This window comes from Lygodium microphyllum, chromosome 23 (assembly GCF_053477565.2).
Source record: "Lygodium microphyllum isolate KBCC chromosome 23, Lygodium_microphyllum_v1.1.10, whole genome shotgun sequence".
Lineage (NCBI taxonomy): Eukaryota > Viridiplantae > Streptophyta > Polypodiopsida > Schizaeales > Lygodiaceae > Lygodium > Lygodium microphyllum.
Genome location: NC_141157.1, coordinates 37,757,178 through 37,772,117, shown reverse-complemented (window position 1 = coordinate 37,772,117; position 14,940 = coordinate 37,757,178). Strand labels below are relative to the sequence as shown.

The 14,940-nt window shown below is 36.6% G+C and overlaps 1 protein-coding gene across 5 annotated transcripts in view; it reads left to right on the top strand.

Moving 5' to 3' along the window:
- LOC148016074 (bidirectional sugar transporter SWEET4-like) overlaps window positions 1–14,940 on the top strand; it is a 28,236-nt gene that overhangs the window by 10,319 nt on the left and 2,977 nt on the right. For 2 of the 5 annotated variants that reach the window (XM_087664243.1, XM_087664242.1), the window contains exons 2-3: window positions 14,434–14,611; window positions 14,728–14,764. In XM_087664243.1, coding sequence (XP_087520369.1) covers window positions 14,434–14,611; window positions 14,728–14,764 — 215 coding nt within the window. Of the gene's footprint in view, window positions 1–13,949; window positions 14,612–14,722; window positions 14,765–14,940 lie in introns of those variants that run through there. The other 3 variants (XM_087664247.1, XM_087664244.1, XM_087664246.1) reach the window with 3 other exon arrangements.

Here is a 14,940-nt window from a genome sequence, read left to right as displayed (position 1 = left end):
TTGTAAGGGTAGTCATAGTACTGGTTGCATCAAAGGGTTGGATCATGCATCAAACAGATATTTAAAATGCCTTCTTGCATGTGGAGTTGGAAGAAGAAGCTTATCTAGAGCAACTGTGTGGATGACCGTTATCCTTAATATTCATGCAGGCTTTGTAAAGTCTTGTCTCGGTCTTGTATGGGTTGAAGCAACTAGCATGGCATGACAAGATTGTGGAATATCTTGTTAGCATTGGAGTCTATGGAGTAAAAGCTGATCAGTCACTCTATCTATATGAGAGTGATGCAGGTATTGTGGTCATTACTATATATGTAGATGACTAGATTATCAAGTATGCTTTGGATATGTTGAAAAAGTATGGTGTGGCTAATTGCAAGCCAATCTCGATATGTTTGGATGTCAATGCTAAGCTTAGTGCACATAAGGATGACGTGATTGAGGATGTCACTATCTATAGAAAGATTGTGGTCACTTTATGCAACTACATAATTGGTTTGGAGAGTCACTTTATGTAACTTCCACAAAAGCCACATTTGGATGTATTGCTGTGCACATTGCACTATGTCACTTGACTATGCCTTCTTTTATATTGCAGTTGTACCATTGAACATACATGGTTATAGAAATGAAAATTTAGACTGCTACTACTTCAAACATGAGGTCTACTGATGGGTTTATGGTATTGTTACTTGGAGGAGCAAGAAACAACTTGCAGTTGTACTATTTAGTACCAAGGTAGAGTACATGGGTACTAGTTGCAGCATGTGAGGTGGCTTGTCTATGCAAATCACTTGGTGATTTGGAGATAAGAAGATTATCATCTACTATGATAACCTTAGTAGCATTGAGCTAGACAAGGATTCAATGCATCATGCAAGAACCAAACACATAGAAGTCCATTACCATTTCATTCAAGAGCATGTTTTAGCAGGTGATATTGACTTGGTGTATGTTAGTAATGAGGATTGTGCTACATATATTTTTACCAAGGCCTTGGGAGCTTAGAAGCTTCACCACTTCAAGACCAAGCTTGGAGTACATGAGCTCATGCTGAGCTTGAGGGAGAGTATTAAGATGTCAAGCTCCACATGAGCTAGCATCCATTATATGCCTTGGTGATGTGGTAGGGCTTTACTCACTAGCATGTTAGGTGAGTGACATGGAGGATATGTTAATGATCTAGAGATGGACTACACCCACATAGTCCACTCTTGGTTATGGCACATTATTATGCTTCATCTATCCTTAGTGAGTTCATACTTGGTGATTGCATGTATATATATTATAGTACTTTCATTTAGTCTTTTATCATATTGTAGACTAAGTTTTTTTTGTGTGGAAGAAGAAAAAGACGAAAAATATTTTTAGCCACATTACTCTATGTGCTCAAGTCTCCATTGTGTGTGTGCTCTTGGTTACTTCACCTCTACCTCTGTTTCCTCTTATCTATTCACAATTGTGGTATTAGATTAGTATACCAAGAGCTTTACTACATATCTATTTAAAATGCATGGGAGGCACTTGCGGGCTAAAAATAAAGTAGATCCTTCATTTTCGAGACTCTTTTGTGCATTTGAAAACTTTCGCAAAGTGGAAAAGGTCACAAACTTTGCCAATCTTTTGTTGTATTCATTTGCTACATTTAGCTACTCTAATATCATTTCTTGTGTGAGAATAATCATCTACAAATCATGTTGTAGTTTGAGATGCAGTTTGAGACTCGCCACATAAAGTCCCTCTAAACTATCATGGTAGGTACACGTATGTGTGGGCACATGAAGGAATACCACCAACACACACACACACACACACACACACACACACACACACACACACACACACACTCTCTCTCTCTCTCTCTCTCTCTCTCTCTCTCTCTCTCTCTCTCTCTCTCTCTCTCTCTCTCTCTCTCTCTCTCTCTCTCTCTCTCTCTCTCTCTCTCTCTATACCAAGCTGATCTTGGAAAACAAAGAAGCACAAAAAAAAACTCTTAGCTCACCTCAACAAGTTCAATTTGTTTGCAATTTTCGTCATGTTATAGTTTCTTTCTTGTGCATGTTCTTAAACAATCCAAAGCCTTGGATTTGAAAGTAATAGAGAGGAGAACAACAAATAAATTCCAAGTCTTACCATCATCAAGCACCCTATTTGTTGTGTTGCTAAAAACATGTGTTGATCTGAGTTGGACTTGCTAGCCCAAGGCTAAAATTTGTAATTGGACCAAGTGTCATTTTGGAACATTGCAATTATGAAAATATATAAAGAATAATTTTCTATGTATATATTATTTAAAATAATATATTTTTTCACTTTTAATTATGACAATATACACCTATAATATGACTAGAAACATCTAAATTTATATGCATACATGTTAACTTTGTGTTAGACTTATATTTTTCTCATATAAATATCTCAAAAATTGTTTTATCTAATGTTCTTTTGTTACCGTGGAAAATTGCTTAGTCAACCAACTTTTAAGATATGCATTTCTTTCCAAATGGAAAAAACACTATAAAATCTCTAATGCCATTAGTCTCCCCCAAATCACCCCCTTACTTGCCTCGCCACCCTCTTTGGGCAAACAACAAGTAGGGGTGCTTGATATCTACCACAAGCTTATAACCGTTGCCTTTATTGACTTCAAAAGAAGGTCTCTCTACTCTTGGGTCTCTATATGCAACGAACTTAAAGAACTCATGAGAAAAAAATGAACTTCCTATTCACTACCCACTAAAGGAAAATTTCCTTGAGTCAAAAGCTAAAAGCTTGTATCAATGTACTCGATAAAAATTGACACCTCCTCCTCCCTCCTTTGTTTCTTATATTTAATCAAATCTCCCTCATTAGTACTATTTAAGAGATATGATATTTTAATATATTGAGAATTTGTAAGAAGGTGGGAATTTGTAAGATATGATATTTTAATGTATTGAGAATCTGTAAGAAGTTGGGAATACATATTGTTTGAGAGGGTTTTATTAATAGTGCATTGTCACACTAACATAGGTATAAAAGGTGTTGAGAGATGTAATTTTGATCACTTGAAAATAATACAATTATAGTCTCTTCATCTTACTTCTTGTTTACAACATTCATGGTTTCTCTCTCTTCTCTCCTATCTTTCTAGTATTTCTTTCTCCTTGTCACTCATTCTCTCGCCTCTTTTCTCTCTCTTCTGCACTCTCTTCTCTCATCTCTTAGTCGTCTTGTTAACAACTGCTATTAGAGCATTGGTCTTTGATCCATTTGGTCATAATCTTACCTTAGAATTTGTTCACAGACTAGTTACATTCCAATTACTCAAGGATAGGGTGTCTTGAGGTGGACAAATACAGAGATGAAGGAGCTTTCCATCCTAGTTAGAGCTAAATGGAGGAGATGGAGGCCAAGTTGGAGGTGCAATGGAGAAAATGGCAGATCCTGGTTAAGAAATAGGCCATTCTAGAGGTAAAATGGTTAAGGAAAGAGGAAATAGAGTTAGTCAAGGTTAGAAGTCTAATTACTTTTTACAAACAAGCTTTCTCTTTTCTCTTTCCTTCAAGATTTTGTGGAAGTTTTCATGGTGGATAGCAAAGACAAAGAATCCTCTCTCTTTCTCAGTAGCACTTCATCTCTTCAAGCAACCTTGTGGCAATTGGTCGATGAGTTATGAGCAACATATCAACCTTAGTGGAGCTTGGATTAATCAAGCATTACCACCAGTAAGTTTAGTGCATTTTTAAGGACATTTGTGCTAAATATAGTAGGAAAAGTCTTCCTCAATAGCAAGCAATACTCTCTTCTATGGTGATCAATGATCAAGTCAAGCATTCTTGAGAAGCAGGGTAGCTTCCCTTTCAACTTTTGAGTTCCCTCTTTGACCTCCTCAACCCCTAGCTATGGTAAAATGGGGCAATAGTTCATGGTAAAGAATCTTGAAGAATATGATGAGATTACTCGTTTTCTTACCCTTAAGACTTTCTTATTAGCCAAGGGCTATCCATGATGTCAAGACTGATTCATTTTCTCTCTTCCATAAGGTTTTTTTTTCTCTCAATGTTCATAGACAACAAGGTATTGTTGAATTTCTTTTAAAGCCATCAAGAATCACCAAGAAAGCTTGCATACATAGGTAAATGGCATTATTCAGAAGGAAATTGAGATGGAATACCATCAAGATTATAGACATTGAATGAGATTTCAGCCTATCAAGCAAAATGGAGTTCTATTTTGGGGCTTTTGGTTAAAGAGCTTGAATTTCTTGTATTCAAGCATTTAAAGAGGCTTAGGGCACTTATTCTTCAAGGCTTTATGGTCTTCAAACAAAGTACATGCCGATTCATATGGATTATGGAGCATGAAGCTACGGATTGAATGGAACATTCTTCTCCCTCTAATGGGTGGCTGAAGCTTGATTCTATTTGAATCTTAGATATTCTTCAAACTTACAAGAGGTATTTCAATCACTATTACTCTCTCAAATCTCTCTTAATCCGCTTGTGCTGATGAGAGATAATGGTTTATTGAGCCCTTGAATTAACCATAGATTAGAGATTAATACCTCTTTAGGCAAATCAAATATTCTAAATTGAATTTCAACATTGATTGTATTTGAATTCAATCATGGTTCCCTTTTTTGCATTCTTTATGCATAACTCTGATTTGAACTTTTGATTCTATTATACCAAGAAGTAAATTGTAAAGGGGAAGTATTACAATTAATGAGCCACAAATTTACAGCGGTAAGACCCTCAGCCAATCCCCATTTTTCCATTCTCTTTTGATCAATCAATCTATGCATATCATTGAAGGATAAAAGAATTATTTCAGTAATACATAGCATCCATGTTTCTGTAGAGTATAACGCAATTCCTACAAAGGAAAAAAGTGGATGTCAGGGGAGATAGTGGGACAAATGAAGGCAACCCTCCCTCATTGTCGAAGATCTTGAAGGGGTGCGACCAACCAACTTGTGGGAAACTTTGCCCACCTCTTGGTGATTTGGAGCCCATCTTTCCGTTTTATACCTCACACATGTATCATGAGTGGAGAAATTGAAGACTTGAAGATTTCAAGCTAAAGAGCATTCAAATAGGGCCATATTTGATAAGATTAGAAGGATTACACGTTGTTTCTAAGTCACTTTGGCCTTTAATAGTAGGATACAGGTACTTGCAAGAGTAACATGACACTTGAGCATTTATTAGGGAAAATATTCAACCATTTATATGTGGTATAGGTTGTTCCAAGCCATTTATAGATTGCTTATAGGGTATTACAAACAAATAGGGTAGTATAAGCCATTTTTGAGTATTATTCACTTGGTTATAGGTGCTGCAAGGTATTTCAAAGTTTTCATAGGGCTTATATAAGGTATTGTAGGTGGTACTCAATACCTATAGGTCCTATCCAAGGTTTTATAGGGTTTTAAGACGTTGGTTTGGACCTACGGGTACTAAAAGATCAAAACATGGAATTTACAAGATGTTGGACTATTCTGTACAATATGAAAAGAAAACATGAAAAAAATATACCTAGAATGTTCATTTTCAATTCTAAAGTGAAATCTTAAAGCTTATACTAAAGAGATTTTTGTTAGATTTTTTAAAATAATTTTTTTTCTCATTCTAATATTGTGGTAAAAAGTTATAGCTATTTTAATGGCAAGAGGTCTACTAGGACTGCATTATGATAGTGAGCATAAATGGTTGGAAACAAGGAAAGAACAAAGCCAATGATGATGTCTAGCAACTTATCAAAGAAACACACAAAAAAATACCTAAAACACATCGTGATGAAAAAGAATCACATGAATATGGTGTGTATAGTATGTTGAATGCCACACTTTGTCAGCATTAAACTAGGCATTCCATTAGGCATAATAATGTTGCGAATTTGGATAAAGTGGTGGAGAAAGTGGTTCAATCAAACATCCAAAGCAAGGAAGCCATGGAGTAGATGGCCCAATCTACTAAGGACTCCTTGGAGAAAAATGCATCTTCCACTAAATAATCTCTAGATAAGCTTAGCGATCAGATTTCCATGCTTGTGGTAGCAGAAATGGCAAACAAAGAGAGTAGAGAGAAGCATTCATTCTAGCCCTTCAATCCTAATCCACAACTTGGTATAATTGGAAAGAAGGGTATACCACATACCATTTATGAGATTGGGGAGACTTTGTTTGGGGTTGATGAGCCAATTTTGAGTATTCATGCATCCAACCCTCCTCTAGGAGCTGGAAGTTAGTCACCTATTTCTCCAGGAAAATTTCAAACAAATTATCATAAGAGTGCTTCTAATATTTCAGATCCCATTGGTAGCTATATGGACACACATCCCCAAGCATCAAATGGGTAGCAAGGCTTTATAGAGAGGGAACTCTTTGAGATAAATGTGTTGAAAAAATATAGAGACCATTCATCATCACCCAGCAGATTTGGAGAGGACTTCAAAGTTAGAGTCTTAGTTTGACATATTCCCTAAATTTGACGACCAAAGGATACACTTTGCTATGTTTCACCTTGAGGGCTTTTCTCCCACATGGTGGTGATACATAAAAAGAGAAAACCAGTAGTTTGACAATTGGGAGGATTTCAAAGCAAAGAGGGCTCAAGTCTTCGTCTTTTCCATTGAGAAAGCAAAATTGGCCAATATATGGTATCAGTAGGACCAAAGAAGCCCATTTGTTATAGAGTATACCAACCAATTCCTAAACCTTACTATGTATGTAGAGAGTGTGAGCAATGATACAAAATTGGATAAGTATATTTATGGTCTAGATCTTAATGTATTAGCTAATGTTATGGCCCAAAAACCCACCACACTATCCTAGGCTATTGATCTAGCTAAGAGGTATGCTTGCAAGTATAGAAAGGATATCCCTATGCAGGCTTCTTTTGGACCACAAAGGGTTGCTAATAGGCAGCCCAACTTTGGTGGCAATTATGGCGGGTTTAGTACTTTATTTGGTAGCCCTAGAGTCCCCACATATTCCACTTTTAATGTTTCAAGGAAGCAATGTGCTTCAAAGCCATCAACACTCGGGCATAAAATTGAGCCTAAACAAGGTGACAATAAACCCTAAAATAGTTCACCAAATGGTGAAAAATTTATACCCATGGATCTTTTTAGGGAGCACAAAGAGAAGGGTCTATACTTCAAGTGCAGTGAAAATTACATGGCTAACCATGCATCTTAGTGCACCTATAAGAATGCCAAAGCTAGGAACTATAACATGATTGTATTTGAGGATGTTGAGGAGGAAGTAATTGAAGAACCAACTGTGGGTGCATAAGATGAATTTGAAGATCATGATGAGGATCTTGAGTAGGATCAAACTCATGAGCTAGTAGATGGATTTCCATTTGACCCCAGTGGACATGTTCCATTAAATCCAAGGGCATAACACTATCACTACCCTTTGTTTATTTCCATGGAAGGTTGGTTCTAGGAGCCATAATACAGTCTATATGAAGGGTACCAACATGGAAAGGATGTGTTTATCCTAATAGATAGTGGTAGTACACATAGTTTTGTAAATAAGTCAGTTGTTGATAGGATGAACTATTTTTTCACTGATTTACAATAGCTCATAAGAGTTCAAGTAGCCAATGGTGAAGAGGAAATCAAAACCTAAACGTGTACATAGGTTCCCATACAGTTGGTTGAAAAGCATAAAGTAAAGGTGAACCTGATTACCTCGGAATTGGGACCCATAGATGTAGTACTTGGGTGTGATTGATTGATGATCTTAGGGAGATTTCTATGGATTTTTCGTAGTTCTACATGGAATTTACCATTGATGGGTAGCCTATCCATCTACATGGAATCCATAGTAAATCAAAATTTCAACTTATCACCATTAAGCAACTTAAGAAAGAGTATAAAAAGCACTCTTAGCTTTTTGTTTTACACTTGATTAAATAGGTTGAGGATCAGTTTAAGGATTCAATTGATAATCCACCATTAAAAGCTCTAGTTGAGGAGTACATGGATTTTTAAAAGGTGCCTATGTCATTACCTCCCAAGAGAGTAGTGGATCACCCTATAGGCCTAGAGACACACTCCAAGCCTGTTAATAAGCCACCCTAGAGATTGTCTAAATGCGAGCATAAAGAACTGGCCAAGCAAATAAAGGAGCTTAGATGGGTTTCATTGAGCCTAGTTCTTCACCATATGCTTCATTAGTCTTGTTAGTGAAGAATAAAGATGGATCCTTTAGGATGTGTATAGACTATAGGAATGCATACAAGGTCATAGTGAAGAATGTGTATCTAATTCTTAGAGTGCACGATTTTCTTGATGAGCTCAAGGGGGCTAAGTTCTTTACCAAGTTTGACTTGAGATCAAGATATCATCAGATCTGCATGTGAGAGGGTGATGAGATTAAAACGCATTTTGGGACTAATCGTTGGTTATACCATTTCTTAGTGATGTTATTTGGGCTTACTAATGCCCCAACTACCTTTCATAGTTTGATGAGTAAGATTTTACAACCTTTCCTTTTTAAGTTTGTTCTTGTATTCTTCGATGACATTAGTGATTTATTGTAAGACATTTGAGAACTGTTTTTCATGTATGAGGAAGATCTTTGATGTTAAGGCACCTCATACTCTTTGCTAAGGAAAAAGATTATTCATTCATGTAGATAGAGGTGGAATACTTAGGCCACATTATTAGTGAGAAAGGGATACATGCTGACCCTAAGAAGGTGCAATGCGTAAGAGATTGGCCAACACCTACCGCTACTACTTCTCTTAGAGGATTTCTTGGTCTATTGTCACTCTACTATAGGTTTATAAAACATTATGTGCCTATAGAAACTGCTTTGACTGATAGGTTGAAGAGGATAGCTTTCTTTTGGGACGCTCTTTCAGATAGAAGCTTCAAATTTTTAATGAAGGAACTCCTCACTTTTGCCCCTATCTTGGTATGCCTAGATTTCTCTAGAAAGTTTACCATCTAATGTGATGCTAGTGGGAGAGGCATAGGGGTTGTATTGCTAAAGGAGTATGGAGTCATTGCCTTTGGGAGTCATAAGCTCATGGACAAAGAGATGGCTATGAATGTCTATAACCAAAAGATTATGGCTATTCTTCATGCGATAAAGAAGTGGCACCACTATTTGTATGACATCCGGTTTAGAGTCCAAAGTGATCATAGGGTTCTAAAGTACTTCCTTACCCACTCAAATATCACTCCTAAGAATCATAGGTGGGTGGCTACCTTGCAAAATTATGATTTTGACATCACTCATATATGGGGAGGCTTGGTTCTCACATGACAACTCCTCAAGTCTTTAAACTCACTCCATGGCTAAAGCTTTCATAGAGGCTCATATGTTAAGGCATTGTTTTCCATCCCCAAGATATGATAATAAGCCTCTATTTAGTCCTTTGGAAAAACACACTCAAGTAAAAAGGATAAAATATATCAAATATATAACATACATCTCAAAGGCTTCAAACACCGGAGTGCTTATGAAGTTCATATTCTCTTTAGAAAAAACATGCTCAAGAAAGTACTAGGTCTTTAGAAAAAGCATGTTGGTGGATGCCATGTCTTGTGATGAGAAGCTTCACAGAAAGCTTCTAAAACATCCGTAATTCTAAACTCTCCCTTACCACCACTTATTCTCGAAGAAGATCAACCAACTCACATGACCACATGCTGAGCCAACACAAGCAAGAGTCCCATCTCATCTTCACCTAAGTTGTCCACGTCATGTACTTCGATTTTAGCTATCCATATGATTGTTGAAGTACTTTCTTGTCATACCAAACATTCATTGATGAGATCCATGTTGTCCAACCCACCTTAGTATCATAATCTTAAGGTTAACAAAAGCATCCATGTATGACATCTCTTATGTTTCCAAAATATGCAGTAGCCTGAACACTTATTGATATGCTCTTGAATCTTCTTCCACATGTAGTTCAAATTAAGGCCTTATGGATTACTCTTAAATGACATTGTGCTTGGATTGATATAATATACAATCTATCCCCTATCTCATGCTCCAAAATCTTGGGATGTCATGTCAAAAGTACTTGGTGGCATTAGATATGTACATCCCAAGCATACTCATCATCAATTTGAAATCAACATCAAAGCATTTGGATCTTCATAGTATAGAGTTTAGGATTGTGATACATGGAGTTTCTCTAATCCTAAGATTTAGTGAACTAAAGATCCAAATTGAGCATTATAGCTAGGGAGTACATAATAGACTTCACATACCTACTTCATGACATCTAGCAACCATTCATTTTGTTCCTACATATATACATGTATGAAATACCAAGTAGAAGCCAACCATGATCATAAGCATGTGTGAAATACTGTATTAGAAAAATAAAACATGACTTTAACTTGAACTTATATGGCATGTAACTTTAGACTGTAGGCAACCTACAATCATCATGTCTAAAAGTGCTATATGTTGCAAACCTAAAAGCACATTGAGCTTTAGGCATAAAAGTATATTTTAAAGTGATGCATAGCTAGTGTAATGCTTCAAACCAACTTTGTAACTATCTAAACTAAGATAAAATGCACATATGAGGCTTTACTATGCTTTTTTCAATAATTTAAGCCTCATGTGGAAGGTGTGTAGTGTAACACCATGGGAGATGCATGAAGAGAGACCATGAGTTACGAATCAAGGTAGTGTGCATGAGTTGAGAGCATAATAAGCCATAAGTATTGCAAGATAATGTTCCATCAAGAAGACTTCCAAATTTTCTTGCAAAAGCCTATTGTGCACATGAAAATGAAGGCCATATATGTTGGCCTACAAAAATAATGAATATTTGAGCCCTAAGCTAGGGTAATTACCAACAAGCTTTTTCATAATTGATGTAAGCACTACAACAAGCAAACCTAGATAGTTGTATTGATCCTAGAAGACTCAAAAGTCACCTACAACTTAGCTTGATGAGCTCGAAGGTGAGACATACTGTATAGCTAGAAAGGGCACACTAACAATTTTTTATTAAGGGATCAATTTGGAGTTTTGCTACTACTACAATAAGCAATAGTGTGCATTGAAATAGACAAAGCAAGATGAGGGCCAAAAGGATGGATACATAAAACAATATCACAATGTAGGCTAGTCAAAGAAAAGTTGTGACATGATATTGGACATCAAGTTATGTAAGTTGAAGCTTCAATTTAAGTCCTAAGACAATAATGTTGCCAAATAAGAGGATGATGTAGTTCATAGCCTTAGTTGCATTGGTATGAAAACTTCGAAGGTATAGATGGTTGAAATTTTGTGGGATTAATCAATGATTGAAGCACACTTTTTGCCCTTCCAAGCATGACAATCAAGGGAACTACACCCCCAATGTCCAAACAATATTATTTTTATCTAGATGTGCTTTTGTAGGGCCCTAATCTTATAAAAAAAAATCTAGAACTAGATCACTATTCTATCCAATGAGTTAGTAATACAAAGACTAAGCTATCCCATCTACATACCTTGATATTGATTCTCAATAAATAGAAAAGAAAAGATCCAAATTGCATTTCTTAGATACTCTTATGGCTCTAGTTTTGTGAATGTCTCCAATAGTAGGACAATTGGTATCTATTTAATGGAGTGCACATTGGGTATCAAAATTTGAATTGAAAGGGATGTACATATGCATAGAGTTTTTTGGCTTTTAACTTTCAAAACACAAACTATTATACCTTTTAACTCTACAAAATCATTCGTTGGGCTCCAGTTTTTTTGAGGGGTCTACATGTCTTAAGTACTCAACATGTATGAGCTATTCTTCCTTATTCAACCAACATGCCCATGTTATGGCAATTTTGCAAATCATTCTTTGCACCATGTTGTGAACTTATTGATCTATATAATCCTTTTTAGTAATTATAGCATTTATAGAACCTCGAGATTGATAAATGCATTAAAAAGAAAACTAACTATTGTTGTTTGTGATTGAATAAGTGGATTTTCTTTGGATAACAATAAATCCACTAGCCTTCTTAAGCTTTTGGACTAGCCCTTAAGAAGTTGTATTTAGAACTTATGATAGAGTAGTCCTCACTTAAGGGATCAACTATGCATGCTAGGTACTAAATCTTTTCTTCCCAAATATAAGAGAACTTATTTTCATTTAAAGGAGTATGAATTTTTTAAATATGCAACCCTAATGGTATTAAGATACAAATTATGTTTAAAAGGAGCTCTTGATAAACTAGTGATGCATTGTTTGGCTATTTTTCTTAAGTGGCATCAACAAGATTGCTCTTCATTTCCTTCATAATTAGAAGTGAGATAGAGAATGTCAATCATCTACATATGTGATGTAATCATGATGAAAGCATGACTTCATATGTAAAATCACCATCAAGTCATTGTCAAAAATACAAGTTGTGTTGAATGTGCATACAAAATCATGGCATTTCAAAGTTATAAGGGATGAAAAACAAAAAGGTTGTGAGCATATATATGCGAGTCTAGTTTGAGTAAAACAAAAATGCATTATTGGGAATGTGTTGATTGTAAAACATGTAGAACAATTGAGCATTTTCACTTTCTTTAGAGCCCTTTCACAACCATGGAACTTACCATGGTTCACGAAGTTTCAAAAAACTTACCATGCCTATTTGAGTGTCAGAATTGCATCCCTAAGGAAATCTTTTTGTCTACCATCGAGTTGAAAGCATTCATTAGTGAACTACAGTTCCCAACATTATAATCTTCAATGTCAACTTCAATGGTACCATTCCATTCTTCTTGTATTTCTATGTGGCATCAACAATACTTAAAGCATAAAGTTGTTAGATGGTTCGAAGAACTAAATAATAACTTTGTAGTTATTAGTTTAATTTTTGCTATAGTTTTGTGAAAACATTATAAATAATGTAAGTCCTAAAGTGAGGTTCTTTTGTTTCTTAGCGTGCAAATCACATAGCATCATGAATACAAATTAGCCATGCATGCAAGATGTCTTAGGTGAAAATTTTAATGCTAGTAGTACCTTCTAGTTAAATATCTCATCACATGTATAGGCATGTTTTTTGGGATAGACACTTATGACAAGATAAAGTAACGCATGTAGAAAATATTACCTCCCTAATAGTGATTGATTGGGGATTGATGAGACAAGCCTCAAGCATTATGCTTGTTGGCTTCCATATTAAATATCTTATCACATGTGTTAGCATGCTTTTTAGCATGGAAACTTATGAAAAGCTAAACTAAGAGTTTTAAGTCATGTAAAGAATACTATCTCCTTAGTAGGAGGGGCCAAGGCAAAGTATTATGCTTGTTGAGAGTTGCCATGTGGATGATTAGATTAGATAGTGTCATCTTCGAAGCCACAAAAGTAACAAACATATCTATAGTGGTGAGATACAAAGTAATGTGTTTACTTTCCATATCAATCCTCTCCATGATTTAAGCACAAAAAGATGGTCTTTAAGTCAAGCTTAGCAACACAAAGACGCAATGGTACACTATAGTCATGAGAAATCAAATGCCAATTCCTTTCGTCTTTTTAATAAATGAAGCATGTTTAAATGAAGATATTGTGATCGTGGAGAAATGATGGTCTATAATGACATTTAGAACATGTAGTCTCAATAAGGTGGAGGAGAAATAAGCATGGGTGTACATGTTGGAAACCACAAATGCAATATGGGCAAAATGCTCCACATAAAAGGGGCCACATGTACACACTGATCTCAAAGGAGGGCAAAGGAGGGGGTGGTGGGGCAATTATGAAGCTTTTGTCATGTACACCTTGAAAAGACATGCATTGAATGTATTTGCTATGGATGCGGTGGTGATGAAGAGAGGTAGCTACACACTAGTAGGAAGAGGGGTGGGGGGAGGTGAGGTGGGTATATGTTAAAAGGCCATCAATAAAGACATCACAAAAGAATGAGCATAATGAATAGTGTGTTGTGTGTGTGGGCTTGTGAGGACCTCTAAGTAGAAGAAGGATGGCCATATAGTATCAAAGTCACAAGAGAGGCTCATTAAAATCCAGAGCATAAATGTGGAATATGAAAACCTAGCAAAAAACCTTGTGATCACACACACACACACACACACACACTCTCTCTCTCTCTCTCTCACACACACACACACACACACACACTCTCTCTCTCTCTCTCTCACACACACACACACACACACACACACTCTCTCTCTCTCTCTCTCTCTCTCTCTCTCTCTCTCTCTCTCTCTCTCTCTCTCTCTCTCTCTCTCTCTCTCTCGTGTGTGGCTGTATGTGTGTGTCTCTTAGTCTCTTTTCCACATCCATGAATAGGAACTCTTGGAATTGATGTATATGAATTTGGGATTTGATGGGTGCTTAGAGTTTAACCTTTAAGTATCGCGGCTGCATGATGGGTTGTGATGATGAAGCCTAACACACCAGCTCATGCGCCTGATTCATGGTGATGTGCACTGGTTGATCATCTTCTCTGCAGGGATCAGTTACCAATTTTGATTCATTGAGAGAGAGAGAGAGAGAGAGAGACAGAGAGAGAGAGAGAGAGAGAGAGAGAGAAGAAGAAGAAGAAGAAGAAGAAGAAGAAGACGACATGGACGGTGCTGGCGGGACTCCAGCTGCTCCAGAGATAGCTCGATCAGTCTTGGGCATACTAGGTGATATACTATTGCATGCTCTCTCTCTCTCTCTCTCTCTCTCTCTCTCTCTCTCTCTCTCTCTCTCTCTCTCTGAGACTACATCTGACCCCATGGATGCCCCTTGTGCAGTGCAGGTAACATGGCGTCCTGCCTTTTCTTCCTCTCCTCCGCGTAAGTCATCTCTCTCCAGCTATCACCTCCTTCATTAATCTCATTTGCTCCTTATTCAAGTTACTCAATCAAGTATTAACTTATCTATTGCTGGCATCCCCACAAGAGCTAGTCATCTCATAACTTATTCTTACATCCCTGTAAGAGGAAGTCATCAGAACTTAATCACTTCTACT